General features: G+C 31.1%; 6 protein-coding genes across 6 annotated transcripts, besides 3 other annotated features; 3 read left to right on the top strand and 3 right to left on the bottom strand.

Moving 5' to 3' along the window:
• Window positions 1–104: 104 nt before the first annotated feature.
• TVAGG3_0562280 (ribonuclease family) lies at window positions 105–1,527 on the top strand (the record flags this gene model as incomplete). Its single annotated transcript, XM_001580630.1, has 1 exon — window positions 256–1,245. The coding sequence occupies one exon, from the start codon at window positions 256–258 to the stop codon at window positions 1,243–1,245; it is 990 nt and encodes a 329-aa protein (XP_001580680.1).
• A 23-nt stretch (window positions 1,528–1,550) lies between these two features.
• Window positions 1,551–2,591: a mobile genetic element.
• Window positions 2,592–4,014: 1,423 nt separating this feature from the next.
• Window positions 4,015–5,486, bottom strand: TVAGG3_0562260 (armadillo (ARM) repeat-containing protein family; the record flags this gene model as incomplete). Its single annotated transcript, XM_001580631.1, has 1 exon — window positions 4,023–5,462. The coding sequence occupies one exon, from the start codon at window positions 5,460–5,462 to the stop codon at window positions 4,023–4,025; it is 1,440 nt and encodes a 479-aa protein (XP_001580681.1).
• Window positions 5,487–5,802: 316 nt separating this feature from the next.
• TVAGG3_0562250 (uncharacterized protein) lies at window positions 5,803–7,630 on the bottom strand (the record flags this gene model as incomplete). Its single annotated transcript, XM_001580632.1, has 1 exon — window positions 5,827–7,218. The coding sequence occupies one exon, from the start codon at window positions 7,216–7,218 to the stop codon at window positions 5,827–5,829; it is 1,392 nt and encodes a 463-aa protein (XP_001580682.1).
• A 612-nt stretch (window positions 7,631–8,242) lies between these two features.
• TVAGG3_0562240 (regulation of SNARE complex assembly) lies at window positions 8,243–10,377 on the top strand (the record flags this gene model as incomplete). The annotated part of the gene is made up of 1 exon (XM_001580633.2): window positions 8,260–10,206. The coding sequence occupies one exon, from the start codon at window positions 8,260–8,262 to the stop codon at window positions 10,204–10,206; it is 1,947 nt and encodes a 648-aa protein (XP_001580683.1).
• Window positions 10,378–11,122: 745 nt separating this feature from the next.
• Window positions 11,123–11,155: a mobile genetic element.
• A 4,174-nt stretch (window positions 11,156–15,329) lies between these two features.
• On the top strand, window positions 15,330–16,041 carry TVAGG3_0562220 (GTPase protein; the record flags this gene model as incomplete). Its single annotated transcript, XM_001580634.1, has 1 exon — window positions 15,344–15,919. One exon carries the CDS (start codon window positions 15,344–15,346, stop codon window positions 15,917–15,919), a length of 576 nt encoding a protein of 191 aa, XP_001580684.1.
• A 243-nt stretch (window positions 16,042–16,284) lies between these two features.
• TVAGG3_0562210 (protein kinase protein) lies at window positions 16,285–17,736 on the bottom strand (the record flags this gene model as incomplete). The annotated part of the gene is made up of 1 exon (XM_001580635.1): window positions 16,285–17,736. One exon carries the CDS (start codon window positions 17,734–17,736, stop codon window positions 16,285–16,287), a length of 1,452 nt encoding a protein of 483 aa, XP_001580685.1.
• A 3-nt stretch (window positions 17,737–17,739) lies between these two features.
• Window positions 17,740–18,108: part of a mobile genetic element that runs on past the window's edge.

The raw sequence follows: 18,108 nt of genomic DNA, 5'->3' as shown, positions 1-18,108 counted from the left end.
TCTTAGAGTTCACATATACTCTAAGTTATCATATATTTAGCATCTTCACATGCTAAAACTATGAGATTATTGATATAACACAAAGAAAGGTATTTTGGAATAATGAATAATCAAGTTTGAAGTTTTCTCATGCACCCTTTCAAGTTTGAATACTATTGTTTAGGATCAAGTTATAAGAAATTATGCAGATTCAATTCGAAATCATGTGGCATTTTTTTTCAAGAATCCAGAATTTTTTTTTTGACAAAAAAATAAATGACGCAATTATATTTAACAGAAGAACAGTTTATTGCAGTTAAAAATCATAATTTTACATTCGGATCGGATAGTAGTGCGTCAGATATAACAAAATACGTTCTTCCTAAAGAAATTGGAGTAAAATATTCTCCTCTTTTCCTAAATTCACCGAAAATACAACACATTGCAGCTTATTACGGCTATATCGAGCTACTCAAATACCTATGTATACAAAATGCTAACAATAATCGTGATTTGATGGAACCTGATAAAAATAGATTGACAACAATTCATTTTGCGGCAGCCGGCGGCCAATTCGAAACAATAATTTTTATTGCTGACCAAGTAGGCAGTGAAGGAATCAAAGATGGAACGAATAGAACGATTGTACACTACGCTTGTCAATTTGGACATGTTAGGATATTATCATGGGCTTATTCTCATAAGATAGACCTAGAAGAGAATTGCCGTGATGGTTATCCTATTCATTTAGCTTGTTTTAACCAACATTTTGATATTATCGAATTTTTATGCCAAAAGAAGGTAAATGTCAACCAAACGTTCTCATTTAGAAACGAAATTATTACTCCACTTACTTTATGCTTCAAAAATGGCTTTTCTGAGGCAATTCCTTTATTAGCCTCAGCAGGAGCAGATTTTTCAGCCAATGACAATTCGTGGCCATTTATTTTCACATGCATACAAAGAGGAAAGCTAGAATACATCAAACTACTGATTTTTTACAAATATGATATCAATAAAAAGGACATAATTGGCTGGACACCAATCCACAAAGCTTGCTCGGTCATGAATGAAGATATTATCGACTTACTACTCGAAAACAACGCAAATCCATGCGTAAGAACAAATGCTGGCGCAACTCCATTTGTTTTGGCCAGAAACAAGTGCGTGGTCGACGAACAAACAAAAATTTTGGAAAAACTTCGTACAAAAATTTGCGAAATCATGGCAAAAAGATTTTTGATGCATGCTATTTCTCAGAAGTAACCAGTTTTAATGTTACAAGTTATTTCTTATGATTTAGTTCAGTTTTTTTGTTTAATTTTTATGAAAAATACAAAATTCAAAAAATTCTTTGGAAAAAGAGTTTGTTTCACTTTGTTTTATCATTACCTTTATGTTTTGCATATGTTTTTATTGCTGCCAACTTTGATTTGTGTTGATTTGCAATTTTTGTTCCATTTTAACACAAAATCAAATTGACTAACTAAATTCTATTCTTTTTATGTCTTAATTTTTAATGTTTAGTAACAAGAAACTCATTTATTTATGAGAGACAAAAATTATATTAAGGGTGCACCCGTATGTACGTTTATTTGAGAGGAGGAGGATTACCCTCTCAATTTTGAGGGATTCGTTAGTTTATTTTCTCGATGAATATGCAATAAAATTTGATTTTTACCTTATCAATATACTTCATATAATATACACATGTTCATGTAAAAACTTTTTTCCAAAATCCTCAGGAATTAAGGGATTTTTGAATTTTAAGAATTTTTTTCGAATTTTTTCGAAAAAAAAATATTTTCAGAACAGCCTTAACGGCTAAGATTTAGGAACAATGTTAAGTATCAAAAAGAAAGGAGGTCTGATATAGACAACATATATCGTTGAAGGTTGAAAAAATCTCTAATATTTGAGCCCAAAATTTCAAATTTTAATTTTTTGAAAAAAGAGGCCACCCGTATGTACGTTTATTTGAGAGGAGGAGGATTATATTTTTGAAAGGGTGAAACATTATGAATATGTTAATTATATAATAATATGTATTATTATAAAAAAGAAAAAATAAAGCACGTTAAAATTTTTCTTTCTTGATTTTTTACAAAATCTACTTCGAATTATGCAAAATATGACTAAATAATTATAAATTTCAAGTTAAATTTTAATTTTGATAAATAATTTAAATTTCAAAATATCAAGTTCAGTTCGACTATGTATGTAGTAATTCCTCAATAAAATGCCAAAACCCTATTAAAATATATGAACATTTTCAACATTTTAATGTTTTTATTTAAAAATTTGATGGAATATGAGCTTCAAACAATTATTATGTAAATAAAAATAATTAAATATATGTATTTATTCGTATTACAACCGTAGTAAGTCGATTCTTCCTTTCTTCTACTGAGTTTTGAATTTGATTTCGAATTGTAAAGAGATTCAAAGGGAAAATACTAGCGGAGAAAAACTACCTCCATGAAAGGGTCATAATGGAGTCAACTTGTATTTTTTGATATTTTTTGCTTTTCGAGCCTAAATAGGTAGCCAAGATAATGCCTAAAAATAAGGTTCTAAATTCTGAAGTTTACATGATCATCTCGTGTGCACCCTTAAGGGTTGATTCAAAATTGTGAGAAATGTCAGAAAATTTAACGACAATTTGAACAAATTTGTCAGACAAACTCCCGAAACCTTAAAATTTGAGAGAGAACACAGGTTTTTGTAAATTTTATTTATGTAGTGGATAATTCTCCAAGCTTCCAAGTAGTTCCTGACTCAAAATTGCTCCACTCATCAAGCAGCGAATGGGAAGAAGTCTACAAATCCACTTATTCAAAATCAATAAACAATCAAAATCAAAAATACGCTGGATATTCAGGAGACTTTTATGTTTGTGATGTCTATTTTTCAAATCTTGGCGACGATGGAGTTATTGTTCTCGAATCATCAGATGTTAAATCACTTATTTCAACGTGTACATTCCAAAATTCATCTCGAAAAGGCGATGGTGGATCAATTTACATCATAAAAGGCCAAAGCTCTATTCGAAAGGTTTGTAGTTTTGGATCAAAGGCAACAGGTGACGGATCTTTTTGCCGAGTTGAAATTTCAGATGTAAGTACAAACGTCAATGAACTACACGATTCATCGATTACATATGGAAATCAAGAATCTCTTGTTGGACGCCTTACAGTCTATTAACTTATGGAAATATTTCATTTTTCCATGACAACATCACAAGAAACTATGCTAATGGCAGTGCAGCTTTTGGAGTATCATCTGGATATGCAACTTCAATAAAATATTCACTTATTAATGAAAACTCTGCAGAATCAGGAATTTGCTACATAGGACTCAAACCAACTAAAATAAACAACATCATTTTCACAAACAACATTGTTTTCTTGTTGGAAAAATGATGTAACTTTGGAAAACTGTTTCATTGCAAATAACAAACAAAATGGACAATATTTATTCGGAATTACTACATCTGGTTCATTTACAGTATCTAATTCATATATTGATACTACAGAAAAATTATATCTACCAGGACAAAATGTTATAATTGGACCAAACAAAGAAATTTCACTTGAACTCAATCATTTTTCAACTGAATTGTGTCCTGGAGGTAAATATTTAGTTTCTTACTACCATGAATATAATTCCGCTCATATTGGCAATATCCATCGCTATAAAGATTTATTTAAGCAGAGGAGATAAAAAACTACATTAAAAGATCCCAAAAGAAGATATTTAATTTATATTTTTTGAAAATTTCCACAAATTAAAGATCTCGAATCTTTGTTTTAGATTAGAATCTTACTAAACACCATATACCTATGCTAAATTGTCATATTTCAAACCAGATTTTTTTTATTTGTTTTGATTTTTAGATTCAGCAAAAAAACTCAATAACTTTATAAGGTATTAGCTTTATATTATACTGTTATTAATAAACTAGATTCCTAAGAGATGGAAATTTTAATTTTTTTAAAAATTACATTTTATTAACAAAAATCTATACTAATATACAACACATTCTATGGTTTGTCTTCTTCATCTTCTTCAGGGAAATATTTCAAAACAATTCCGACGTATTCAACAACAGAGTCAGAGGCATCGTAATATAAATCCATAAGCTTTTCATAGATGCCATTTTCAACAAGATCATTGATATATGTCTCTCTGAACTCATCTTTTTGCAAATTATTCAGAACAATGTGAAGAATTGTGAGGTAGGAAATAAGATGGTCAGTTTCGCAATCGACTTCTTCAAGGAACTCTGAATATTCTAAAAGAAAATTATAAAAATTTTGAGGCTCAACGAGTTGTTGGAAATTTCTAGCGTAAACTGATATAAATTTAACAATTATACACTTCATGGTAAACAATCCTTGAATATTCATGATGTCTTCAAGTGGAATATTTGATAAAACTTGTTGACTGAAATTTCTATCAGATTTCATATTATTAATTGCTCTACTGTGAATCTGTAACAATATTCCGATTATTCCTTCCTTACTTTCATCATATTCTGTGAAGAAATAATTAAATTGTGGTAAATCAGCGAGTTCATAATACATTCTTCCTGTATTTCCATCACTTATATTAATGAGATTGTCTACAAGTCTTAAATATGATTGCAATAATATGATATCGCACTCAAATTCTCCTTCTTGAGATTTTGTATCCAAAAAGCGATCACGGATTACAGGAAACAAATTATTTCTATCAAATTCTTGTAGTCCATCTGGGTAATTGCTTAAATACATAATAATTGCATTTAATATTCTCAACATCGCTGTTTGAGAAAGATTTTCGTGGAGAATGAAATCTCTAAAATCTTTAAACATCATGTACTTGAGAATCTTTGGATTACAATGTTTGATTATGTATTCATAAATTTTTGAACCGTTTTCGATCTCTTCTTCTGAGAAATCTAAGCATTGTATTGCAGCATTTCGTATTTCGAGCACATCTAAGTTATCTTGGTTATCTTCTACGTTCGAAATAAAAGCAAAAATTAATTTTGAACACCAAGAGTAAATTTCAGTAATTTCAGTATTTTGGCATTCATTTATTGCAGATTCGAATATACTACTGAAAAATTCTTGTCTATTTGGAAGTGAAATCAATATATTGTAAGATAATCTAAAAATTTGAAGAACATCTTCAGTACCAGTGAGTGTAACAAGTGATTTTGCAATTTCGCTGTAAAATTCATCGAAATCGAGGATTTTGGCTACTTTTTCTGGATTATAAACGAGAGCTTGATTAAATTCATCTAAAATTGATGTTATTGCAGTAATGTCACCGTCTGAAATTGATTGTTGCAATTGAGAAACTAATCCCAACAAAATGGAAACATCATTTTCTGTAATTTGATTAGATTCTCCATTTTTAGCATCAAAGTGCTTTAGTAAGCCACTAAGGCCATCATTATTTTCTTTTTCGTCACCAAATTTATAATCTTCTTCCATTTTTTCATCAAATTGCGCTCAAAAAAGTGTCAACTGCATAGATGAAGCATAACTTGAGTGCATCTCTACAATATCATTGATGCATTCTTTCTTATCTTAACTATTTGTTCTGAATTCGTGACTCTCACACAAAAACATTTGATTTCTTTCTTTATTAGCTTCAAATTAATCCTTTTTCAGCATGAGTTGAATACATTTCTCTTTATTTCCGATAACAGTCTAATGTATTACGCCATGGACACTAATATCCCATAAAAATAACTTCATTATTTTCAAATTTTAAATGTTGTTTGAAAAAAAAAGACAGAAATATTAAAATAATATATAAAACTATTTAAAACGTAAACTATTATGCCTAACAAAATTAGCTTTGGCGTAATTTGAGCAAGCTCCATCTATCCGAGCTTTCTACAATCATAAACTGATCGAGAAGTTCCCTATTCCGCGAAACAAGCGGAACTGGAACAAATTCAAGAAGGTATTTCATATGATATTTCCTCATAAGGTTCGGAGCACCTCCAAGAAGGTCGATTTGCCTTAAAACAGCTGTTGGAGTTGCGAAATCTTCACCTCTCATCCATATATTATAAGGTAAAGATGAGAAAATCTGACGACCAGCCGAAAAAGAGATTGGATTGAACGGAATCTGTATTGTAAGGACTGTTTCATTGATTGGAACATGAGTTGCGACCCAACGAGAGGCAGTTAGCGCTTCTTGATCTGTACATGGCTCAAAAGCCGACAATTGACGTCTGTTTGACATAACGCCTCCAAGTATAGATAATATAACTAACAATGAGAAGGATCCGATCAAAATTCCTCGAGATTTTTCTTTCAATTTTTTGACAGACTTTCCAAACGCTCCGAAAGTGATATTCGTAAGAATAGGGAGTATTGTAAAGGCTATCGCAGCCGAATTATCATATAAAAATGCTCCATTTCTGAAGAATGAAATGAAACACATTGAACAAAGCATTGAAACGTATTTATGGATGATATCTGGGTTAGTCATGAATAATGGAGCCAAGATAATCATAAAAGATAATGGTCCGAGGGCGTCAATCCAAGATACGATTTGTGCAAAGAAAATTCCATTCATTTGGTACTCGCGCCATATTGGTTGTGATCTGAGACTGCTATAGAAGTACTTAAACACAAAGGAAATGAAGAATGGACCAGCAAATATGACAGAATACAATTGGCAAAGGGAATAAATGGCCAATGAAGCTGAAACCATGAAACTTGGACATAATGCAATTAATAGACCTGCAACCATATAGTTTTCAAACTGTTCATTCGTATTTGCAAATTTATGTAACAAAATTAAGGAAAAAATAGCCATTGGAAAGGCGAATGAGTATGTTTTGGAGAATAATATGAATTGGCTGAATATTTGATACATAGGAACATGGTATTCTCGGCCAACATTATGAACTAAATCAACATGGTCATTTCTAACGGTAAAGTTCCTAATAAACGCCCATCCTCCATTCAGGAGTACGAAAAGAGCTGCATAGGCTTGATATTTATGATAATATCCGGCTAAATGGAAAAGAGAAACTGCAGAAGCGAAAGTATTTAAGAATGAAATGGCAAATGAGATATCATGGAATGGGGCATTCAAACCGACAAGTAACGCCGTGTAATAATGGATAGTTGGCGATGAAAGATAGGTACTATTGATAACCATTGGATCTTTTAGCTGGAAAAATGATTCTCTTTTACGGTTGATACCAATGAGTATGGATGTTGCCATTGTATGGTCTGTTTCTATATCATATTTTGAATTTTGAATAATATGATTTGGAAAAGCAGCAAATAAGCGTGTATTTAAGGTAATTGCATATATTAGTGATAGTATTACATGAAAATGCAACCAAGGATTTGGCTCGATAGAAGTTTTGAATAAATCTTTAAAACTAACGTTGCGAACGTATTTAACAATGAGAATTGCGATAACTGAAAATAGTATATGCAATATCATGACAACATTGGTGAAGGATGGTTGAAATTCTACAAAATATGTCAAAATAAATAAGAAAAATGACGTTGAAGTTGCTCCAATCAGCCATCCAATCGATAAATGTGTAAGGACTTGTAAGAATCTCCTTTTAATAAGGAAGAGAATCGATGATCCAAACAGTAATGTCGTAAAAATTAGATGTATTATCATCAATTAAAAAAAAATTTCGTAACTTTTCTTTCAAAATATCGGTGTGAAGCGCCAATAAAATGTGGTTACACTAATAAGCAAGAAATCATACACACCATTTCCATTATCAAGTTGGGTCAAAATGGAACCATAGAATTCAATTTTTCTGACTGATATTTATCCTTTTTCTTTAACATGACCATTATTGATCTCGATAACCATCGTACTATTTATAACTGATCCATGACATGTTAGTTTTCTTCTTTTATATTTATAACTATACTTTTTTCAATGTTCTCTATTTGATCACATCTGATTGCTGCATAAATAATGCAAATCAGTTATAATGCATATAATTAAAAGAAAAGGCTCTTTTAATGTCTTAAATAACGGCAATAAAGATTTCAAAATTATTAGAAAAGAGATCTTAACTTGTGAAAACTCTATACATAACATACTTCAAGGGGTAAGTAAGAAATCCAATCCAAAAAACTGATGAATTAGGAAATGAGATCCGATTTTGTAATCAACTTCGAGTATTTGAACTGAAATGATAGGGTTTCGCTTACATATCATATTTGAAGCATTTTATATCCGATTTGATTTTTTTTTTCAACCCAATCCTAAAAAAAATTTCTCAAAAAAATGGCGGAAGCTTTCCCTCAAGAGATACAAACGCTTCTTGAGAGAAAAAAGTTTGCTGATGCCAAGAAGGCCTGTGAAGAGAGAGGTATTAGCACAATTGAAGTTCAAAAAAGTATCACAGATGAAATTAACAGAGCGAATTTCGAGCTGAAAAACAAAAACGCAGAATCTGCCATGAACTATTTCATTAACTTGATTGGTGCTATCGAACCATCTATGGTTCTTTGCAAATTCTTCAGTCCTCACCTTACACAATATCTAACCACTTTCCTTGTCGAATTGCATACAAGAGGATATGCTAATGAGCAGCATACACGTCTTTTATTCAATATGTTCCAGAAAGAAGACGATACTCTTTTCGATAAATTTTTGAAACTCCTTGAACAAGCAAAAAGTCAGAAACGAGCTGAAAGCCAAACAGGAAGTAATTTTTTCCTATTCGGAAAAGGCGACAAAACAACGAAATCTAATTACCAAGACTTGTCCGCCTTTTACGAAAATTTCAAGCAAAACACGGGCGCTGCTATGGAAGTTCTTGTTCAAAACGACATGGGCGACAAAGCTTTCTTGCTATCAAATATTATCTCTATTCCTTCGCATCGTGTCAGTCTTTTGATAAATAGCCAAGAAAATTACCTCGAAGCATCAAATCTCATTCTCAAAGAATGTACAACACCTCCTGGTGTCGAAAACGATCTTCTTCAGCCAGCAGCTAACCAGCAAACTCAAAATAATCTTCCAACACCTCGTGGACGCCAATTACTTCTCGAATACGGAGCTACCTTAATTTCCAAGGTCATCGCCAAGAAGTATCCGCAGAAAAACATCGTTATTGACAACATTATTTCCGCAGCTTACCAAGCATGGATCAGGAACGAAGATAGCTCAGACGTCGACTTCATACATGCATTCTGGGGATATCCGGAATATTGTTTTAAGTTCGTTGAGAAGGCTTGCGTTGCTCGTCCAACTCCATTATTAAATACTTGCCTCATTGATTTGACAATTCCTCGTTCTCCGTCACCAGATGAAAAATATCTTGATAAGATATTTAACCTCGAGTGGGAAGGAAAGCCAAATTCCAGTTATTGCCTTAATAAATTAAGAGATAGTACAATTAAGTTCTATTTCGACGAAATTCTCTTCATTTGCAACGAAGTAAGTTTCGTTGAAGGTGTTATCGCATGCCTTGAACGCGCAGGAAACTATTCTGCCGCTTCATCTTATTATATCGCCGCATGTGAGCACAGTCTTGAAGACAAAGCCAAATTTGATAATACATTATCACAGTACGTCAAATGGCTACGCAATAGCCCAAGTTTAAAGAACGACGACTGGGTAGATGTATTTCAATTTTTCATTAAGTACTACAACAAAGCTTCCAACGAATCATTCATGTCCAATCCCAATGACGACCCCCACGATGACCACAAGACCCTCTTTATCCAAAAGATTGTCCTCAAAAACGCCAAAAAAGCCCGACCACTCACTTCTCTCATCCATTACATGTCCAAATTCCCGAACATCCCGCTCAGGATCGTCAAGAAGTCGCTAATGAAGGAGCTCACGAAGAGCGAAAAGGTTCTTGAAAACGAAGTCAACGATCATGAGACAAGTGTTCGCGAAGTTGGCCAAATCGAGAAGCAGATCGAAAGATTGGAAGGCGAGGATATCGAGTTCAGACCAATGAAATGCGAAGTCTGCCATAATAAACTTGATATCCCTTACATCGCATTTATGTGCGGACATATTGTCGACAGGAAATGCTGCATAATTGGTGTAGGAAATGTTCCTATTTGCCCAATTTGCGGTGACCCACATAGCGAAATTACTCCGAAATACAAGATGCCTGAAGAAGCGAAGCGGACTATCCGCCTCGATCCACAGCAGCCGGATTTGTTGAACTCTGTCCTTTCTCTAGTTCACAATGGATACTTCGACAAATAAAAATAAAATAATTCTTTTCTATTTATATTGAACTCTGTCCTTTCTCTAGTTCACAATGGATACTTCGACAAATAGAAATAAAATAATTCTTTTCTATTTATATTGAACTCTGTCCTTTCTCTAGTTCACAATGGATACTTCGACAAATAGAAATAAAATAATTCTTTTCTATTTATATTGAACTCTGTCCTTTCTCTAGTTCACATTGAGAATACTTCGACAAATAGAAATAAAATAATTCTTTTCTATTTATATTGAACTCTGTCCTTTCTCTAGTTCACATTGAGAATACTTCGACAAATAGAAATAAAATAATTCTTTTCTATTTATATTGAACTCTGTCCTTTCTCTAGTTCACATTGAGAATACTTCGACAAATAGAAATAAAATAATTCTTTTCTATTTATATTGAACTCTGTCCTTTCTCTAGTTCACATTGAGAATACTTCGACAAATAGAAATAAAATAATTCTTTTCTATTTATATTGAACTCTGTCCTTTCTCTAGTTCACAATGGATACTTCGACAAATAGAAATAAAATAATTCTTTTCTATTTATATTGAACTCTGTCCTTTCTCTAGTTCACATTGAGAATACTTCGACAAATAGAAATAAAATAATTCTTTTCTATTTATATTGAACTCTGTCCTTTCTCTAGTTCACATTGAGAATACTTCGACAAATAGAAATAAAATAATTCTTTTCTATTTATATTGAACTCTGTCCTTTCTCTAGTTCACATTGAGAATACTTCGACAAATAGAAATAAAATAATTCTTTTCTATTTATATGAATATAAACAATACAATTGAGTTTCCTTAAATACATAAACTTGAAATCATATTTTTCGCGTCTAAACCTTTCAATTACCTCAAATTTTGAGAGACAGACGCGAAGAATATGATTTCAAGTTTATTAAGGGTGCACTTACAACTTTCTAACATTCTCTCAATTTTTTTGACAAACAAGCTTTACATCCTAATTTTATATGATAAAAAGATGATATTTTTGATTGGGAAAGAGTTATTATCATTCACTACCTAGTACCTCATATGGTGGGGAAAAAACAAAATATGGAGAAGGGGAATAGTTATAAAATAATGAAGTATTTGTATGATGATATCAATTTTAGATTTCTGATTAATAACTATATGAATTTCTCAAATAAAATTGAGTGGATTTTGTTCCCGAGATTTTTGCAAAAACGTTTTTTTAAAAAGTACTATAAATTCTTTTACAAAACAATATAACAATATGTATAACTTCAATATTTGAAACAGAAGCTCCGTAATTGATTCGGGATAAAATTTTGAATTATCAAATCATGGAAAAATGGAGTTGTGCGCTTGTCAATATAATGGGTACATCCAAGTGCATTATGGCATTCATTAATACGATGGTTCCAACGTAAAAATCTAATGAATGAGTCAATAACTTCACGTATTATCATTATTTTTTGCAGTATCGTCTAGAATAGCTAGACTGCATGTTGAAATACATGTATGACTGCTTGGATTAATGGTTTCGTGAGTATTCTCGCATGTGGGAAAGTTGCCGTTTAAAATTAAAAATGATTTATCTAAGACTTTAATTTCATTCTCTTTAAAGTGAACTTGATATCCATCTATATTTTCTTATAAAATTAGATCCAAATGTAAAATATTAAATAAATTGAAATCAAATATTGAGATTAGCTGGTTCTATCTATATACATTACTCATACAGTAGCAATAAATAATGATTGTCTTATACATTAATGTTAAATCTATATTTTTATCATTAATGTCAACAAAAAAGTTCCGAAAATATGAAATTAGTCAACAAAACTATACAAATATGTTTTTATTCTTATGTCCATGAACACAGTATGCTTTATATCTTTGGATAGATATCAATCAGGAAAATAATCGATTTTAATTCAAACTATATTTTTATAAAATATTAATTAGAATAATATGAACTACTTATATAGAGAAAATTTTCATTCACAAATTTTTCTGAGGCCGAACCTAAGATTTTGAGAGTACTATAATTTAATGGGTCCTTCGAGATTCTGAGTAAGGGAGATCAGAACATATGTCTTATAAACAAAGAATACATCGTAAATGAGAAGCGACCAAAGAAGCGGAGCTGCAGATGTAAATTTTTTAAAAGCGAATAGTTAATGTGAATTTACAAATGTCAGAAATTTGAATTCTGTCATTTTTGACGAATTTTTGTATATCACATTTTCTCTCTCTAGCTATAATATTATTTTAAATGTAATCAATAAAAATTGTCCGTCACAATTTTTCTGAGGTTGATCAATAAATTTTGAGAGATGTCTTTTTGATGATTCGGAACTGAACATTGTTATTTGTAATCTGTTAAATATATATATTTTCAAAGACAATGACAATTAATTTTCACTTTTACCATTCATGATTTTTTCGTTTTATTTGCCTTTAGTCTTTTGTGAAGACATTGTATTTGACTCAGGAGTTCATTTTATTGCGTAACCAATAGTTATCAAGCAAAATGGAACTACAATCAAAGGAAAGTCAAATACTAGATTAATTGGCGGAATTCAACTTAAAAAATATTCAAAAGTTAGTGACAAAGAGATTTTAGATCGACTAGATCCAAGTGTACGGAATGATGTTTATCAAATCAATTTAAAAGAGCATGGACTTACAAATTTGTTACCTTTTCAACGTAGAGGATTTAACTTTGCACATAATTGTTCACATAATCATCTTTATATTAATCAAAAGCAAATGAATTTAGCTCAATATCCAAAATTGGGAAATTTTATTAAAATTTCGGCTTCAGAAAATCAAACAAAGATCAAAGGTACAATTGGAATCAATGATTCTCATATTTATACTTGGAAATTCCATCCAAACATTATGACATGGGGCTATTGGAGTGCCGGATGGAGTGGATCAACACAAAGAGTGTCAAAAATTGATCCAAATAAACAAATCGTTTATATTGAAGAAGCATCTCGAATCTCATATCCACCAAAACAAGGTAAGCCAATAATGTTTTTCAATATATTGGAAGAGATCAAATATCCAGGAGATTTTTGTATTGATTTTGAAACAAAAATTATATATTTTCTGCCATTTGAAAAATTAAATTCAAAGACCGAAATATTTTTATCAAATTTAACAGCCCCTGTTATCACAGCATACAAAAAAAGAGATATTATTATAAAAGATCTTTCAATTGAATGTACATCTCATCATGGAATCAGATTAACTCAATGCAATAATGTTTTAATTGAACGTTTGAAAATTTTTAATATTGGAATGGATGGAATAAATTGTAACGGAAATAACATTACAATTAGAAATTGTTTAATACATAATACATTTGATAATAGGATTTTTATCGTTGGAGGTAATCGTTTAACATTAGAAAATGGAAATAATTTAATTTATAGAACTGAAATATATTGGTTCGGAAATTTATCAAGAAATTATTATGTAGCAGTCGCAGCATATGGAGTAGGAACAACAATTCGTAATTGTTTATTCTATAATGCACCACACTCAGCTGTGATATGGGGTGGAAATGATCATATATTTGAATATAATGAATTTCATGATATATTGATGGAATCTGATGATGCAGGAGTTTTTTATACAGGAAGCGATTACACATATCAAGGAAATATATTTAGATATAATTATATTCATGATTGTAGACAAGCTCCTAGCAAATTCATTATTGGTATTTATTTTGATTTTTGTTCAGGCGGTGTCTAAATAATCAAAAATGTAATTTATAACATTGAAAGAGGAATATATATTGGAGGAGGAAGAAATGCTTTCATTCGAAATAATGTCTTAATTAATTGTAGTTTTGGTATTATACAAACTGATCATTGTGCTATGAAACAAGGGTCACCATCAATGGAATTGCATCCGATAATATCAGAGAGATATTATAAAATTGGAGGAAAAATTAATGTTTCAGGTTATTTACCTCCTTATTCAACTAAATATCCAAAATTGCCAGAAATTGATAATTATTATAAAAGAGGAACGGTTAAATATCCTCAAATACCTCCTTCTGGAAATATTACTTATAATATTTGCTACGGCAATAAAAAAATATCAGATTACCAATACGCAAGGAGGAAATTTATATTGATAATATTATTAATGCAACTGAATCCGATTTTAAAGATTTTGAAAATAAGGATTTCTCAATTACAAAGGATTCAAGATTAACTCAATTAGGCATTGAAGAAATTGATATGAGAAAAATTGGAATTAATGGTTCAGGTGATGATGAATACATAGATAAAGGCGTTTTGGCAATACAAATAATAGTTGTTTGTGTTTTCATTATTATTGTTATTGCTATTATTATTTTGATTTTTATTTCGAAATCCAAAAATTCGAAATCAGAGGATAACATTTCTCAAAAATCATTGGAATAACTATAACACTTCCACATTTTAACTCTCATAACTTTGATTTATACGTAAAACACTCTAATAGTAAATGTCTAAACCAATTTACACTATTATATTTGCACTATTTTATATATGAAATTTGGCTGTTTTAATACTATTATTGTTTGCTGCAATATGAAGAGTAATTTTTGCATTTTTATTTTTTCATTGATATATTTGCATCATGTGAAAGGAGAACTTCTGCTGTTTCTATATATTTATTCCATGCTGCAAGATGAAAAGCGGTATTTTCCTGTTTATCTTTTTCATTGATATTTGCATCATGTGAAAGAAATATTCACAATGGAATCGAATATTGAACCTCACGGATTAAGTATCATTTGTAAGATCGATATAAACTAAAAGGAATTAAGATGTTTTTGTTTTTGAATTCTGCAATATTCTAAATTGATTTATACTCATTTAATAAGAATGTCAATAAATCAATGTTGAGCTCACAATATTAGAAATATTAATTTCTCTGTAAGGGAAATCAGAATACGAAATATTAGATGCAAACGACTTGATTTTCTTTTTGAATATTTTATTAATCTGTTCAGATAGCTTCCTTAATTTGAAAAGCATTCTGCATTTGATATGGATATTACAAATCTCTTAAAATCTGATTGTTGTTTGCGCAACCGCGGTTGAACGGAGATTTACAAAAATTTTTATAAAAAAAAAGAATCATGCAGAGTCAGTTACCACGTTTAGTGATGATTGGTGACTCTTCTGTTGGTAAAACATCGTTAGTCTATCAAATGTGCAAAGGAAAATGGGAGGAAACACGCCCAACGGTTGCGACTGCGTTTTATATTTTAAATGGAGATCCAGCCAAAGGTCAGCAAGATATTCAGATATGGGATACAGCAGGTGCTGAAAGATATAGAGCCCTCAACAGTGTATATTATCACAACGCAATGGGTGGTTTACTTGTCTTTGATTTAACCAATAGAAAATCATTTGAAGCCCTTCCTTCATGGCATGAAGAATTTGTGTCCCTTGCTCAGCCTGGAGCACTATTAGTTCTTATTGGAAACAAATCAGATTTAGCGGATGAAATTCAAGTTCCAGTTGCAGAAGCGGAAGAATGGGCAAAAGTTCACGATATCAAGTTCTTTTATACTTCAGCTAAGGATAATACAAATATTAACGAATTATCAGAATACGTACTTAACTCTATGCCTAAGAACGTTACATTTACAGCCATATCATTAGATCAAAAGAATAAGAAACCTCAGAAGAATTCAGAAGGTTGCTGCTAGTTTTTTTGTTTAATTTTTATACTAATTTTTCCATTTTACTTTGGAAAAAGATACAGGATCAAAGATATCTAATGTTATGCGACATATTTTATGATGTTATAAATAAATTCTGTTTTAGATCATTTGAATGAATATGAAAAATCGATTCTTATTTTTATTTCAAAATTCGATATTACATTTCAACTCTTCTATAAGAGATATGAGTAAGAGTTATCATGTAAAAGAAAAAAAATGAAAAATAAATTAATCGGAAAGGAAATATTGGGAAAACTCCCTTTTAAAGCAAAATTAATCAATAACGTTGATGATTGTTGCTTAAATTAGTATTGTCTTTGAAAAATTTGATTGAAAAAGAGATAAATTTTTTATTCATCCGCAATTGCATCTAAAAACTTTGCGGCATTATCTTTAAGTTTTGAATTTGAGAGATTTCTCTTCATAAACTCATCTAATCTTACTTTCTTAAACACTTGAACGCATCTCTTGTACTCGCAAAGCTGAATTGCAACTAAACTTGCAACTTCGCATAATTCGCCTCTGTCTTGAATAGTTTTAGTAACAATTTCACACATCTTCAAGTATTCTCTTGCATATCCAATTTTTGCTAACGTATCTAACATCAAAAATGCTGCATGCATTGCTGTCACATTTTTAATATGAACAGCTGTTGTAAAGAAGCTTCCTAAGAAGCCAGATTCGGAGAGATTTGCAATGAAATCCTCATTTAAGTCTATTCTTCGAATTATAGTGCATATCATTGATAAAGTTGAGCCGGATGATCCTTCTGTGACCATCTTTAAGAATTCAATGAATTTCGGAGATTCACTTATTTGTCTACGAATTTCTGAATGAGCGAAGACAACAAAGAAGAGTCTCATGGTATCTATAACACTTGGGAGTTCTTTTGTCATCCATAATCCGGCGTTTTGAACTAAAAATTCTGCGAATGAGTTATCAGTTGCAATTCTCATCATAACTAAGGTAGCATTCTTATTCCTTTCACTCATCATGACTAATGTTTGAAGTAAAGTCTTGTCTCTTGTGTCTTTTCCAACAGGAGGAGCCGCAAGAAGCAATGTTAAAACTGAATCCTGAAGATCTCGTATTTTGAGATGAGGTTTCATTAATTCAAGAGGGGAAATTGCCTCTTTGTAAACTTCTGTGATAGAAAATAATGCGCAGTAAACAGATTTTAATGTCGGAATATCTTTAAGGGCAAGGAGCGCCGAAATCTTACGCCAGCAATGTTCGCTGCGTCCTTCACAGTAATCGGGGTATTTTCTGCAGAGAAATGCTAATAACGTTGCATAATTTGTTGCGGTTTCAATTCCTTGGAAACGGTGAGCTTCTTGTATTAGAAGATCAACCATTGGCCATGGATTGTCGATTTCGTTGAAATGCTGTGAATACATTGCAAGTAAAGTTAACGCTTTTTGAGGATCGCGTCTAATAATGCCACCAAATGCTCTGCAAAGATTTTCTTCAAAAGCAATTGGAGCAGCAGTAACAATGACAAATAAAATATCGTAAATATCGGGAATAAATTGTTTCTTTTTGTATGGAAGATTTAAATGGCTTCCTGTTTGAATAAAAATGTTTAAGTATTCATCAATACAAATAACTTTAGCTATTGCACCTAAAATTGCTCTTCCAACTTCTTCAGGAACTTCATTTTCGAAATGACCTAAAACAATTTTATAAAATTGAGCAACTTGCTTAGGCTTAATAGTCTCTTGGATGTACTCTAATTCATCCATGAATTCATGACTATGTATGGATTTGAGGTTGTCGAGATTCGCGGACTCTTCCAAATCCATTAAGGGTGCACACGAGAGAATCATGTAAACTTCAGAATTTAGAACCTTATTTTTAGGCATTATCTTGGCTACCTATTTAGGCTCGAAAAGCAAAAAATATCAAAAAATACAACTTGACTCCATTATGACCCTTTCATGGAGGTAGTTTTTATCCGCTAGTATTTTCCCTTTGAATCTCTTTACAATTCGAAATCAAATTCAAATCTTAGTAGAAGAAAGGAAGAATCGACTTACTACGGTTGTAATACGAATAAATACATATATTTAATTATTTTTATTTACATAATAATTGTTTGAAGCTCATATTCCATCAAATTTTTAAATAAAAACATTAAAATGTTGAAAATGTTTATATATTTTAATAGGGTTTTG

The sequence above is a fragment of the Trichomonas vaginalis genome, chromosome II, assembly GCF_026262505.1.
Source record: "Trichomonas vaginalis G3 chromosome II, whole genome shotgun sequence".
NCBI lineage: Eukaryota > Parabasalia > Trichomonadida > Trichomonadidae > Trichomonas > Trichomonas vaginalis.
The sequence above is the reverse complement of the archived record's forward strand: the minus strand, read 5'-3'. Positions and strand labels throughout refer to the sequence as shown.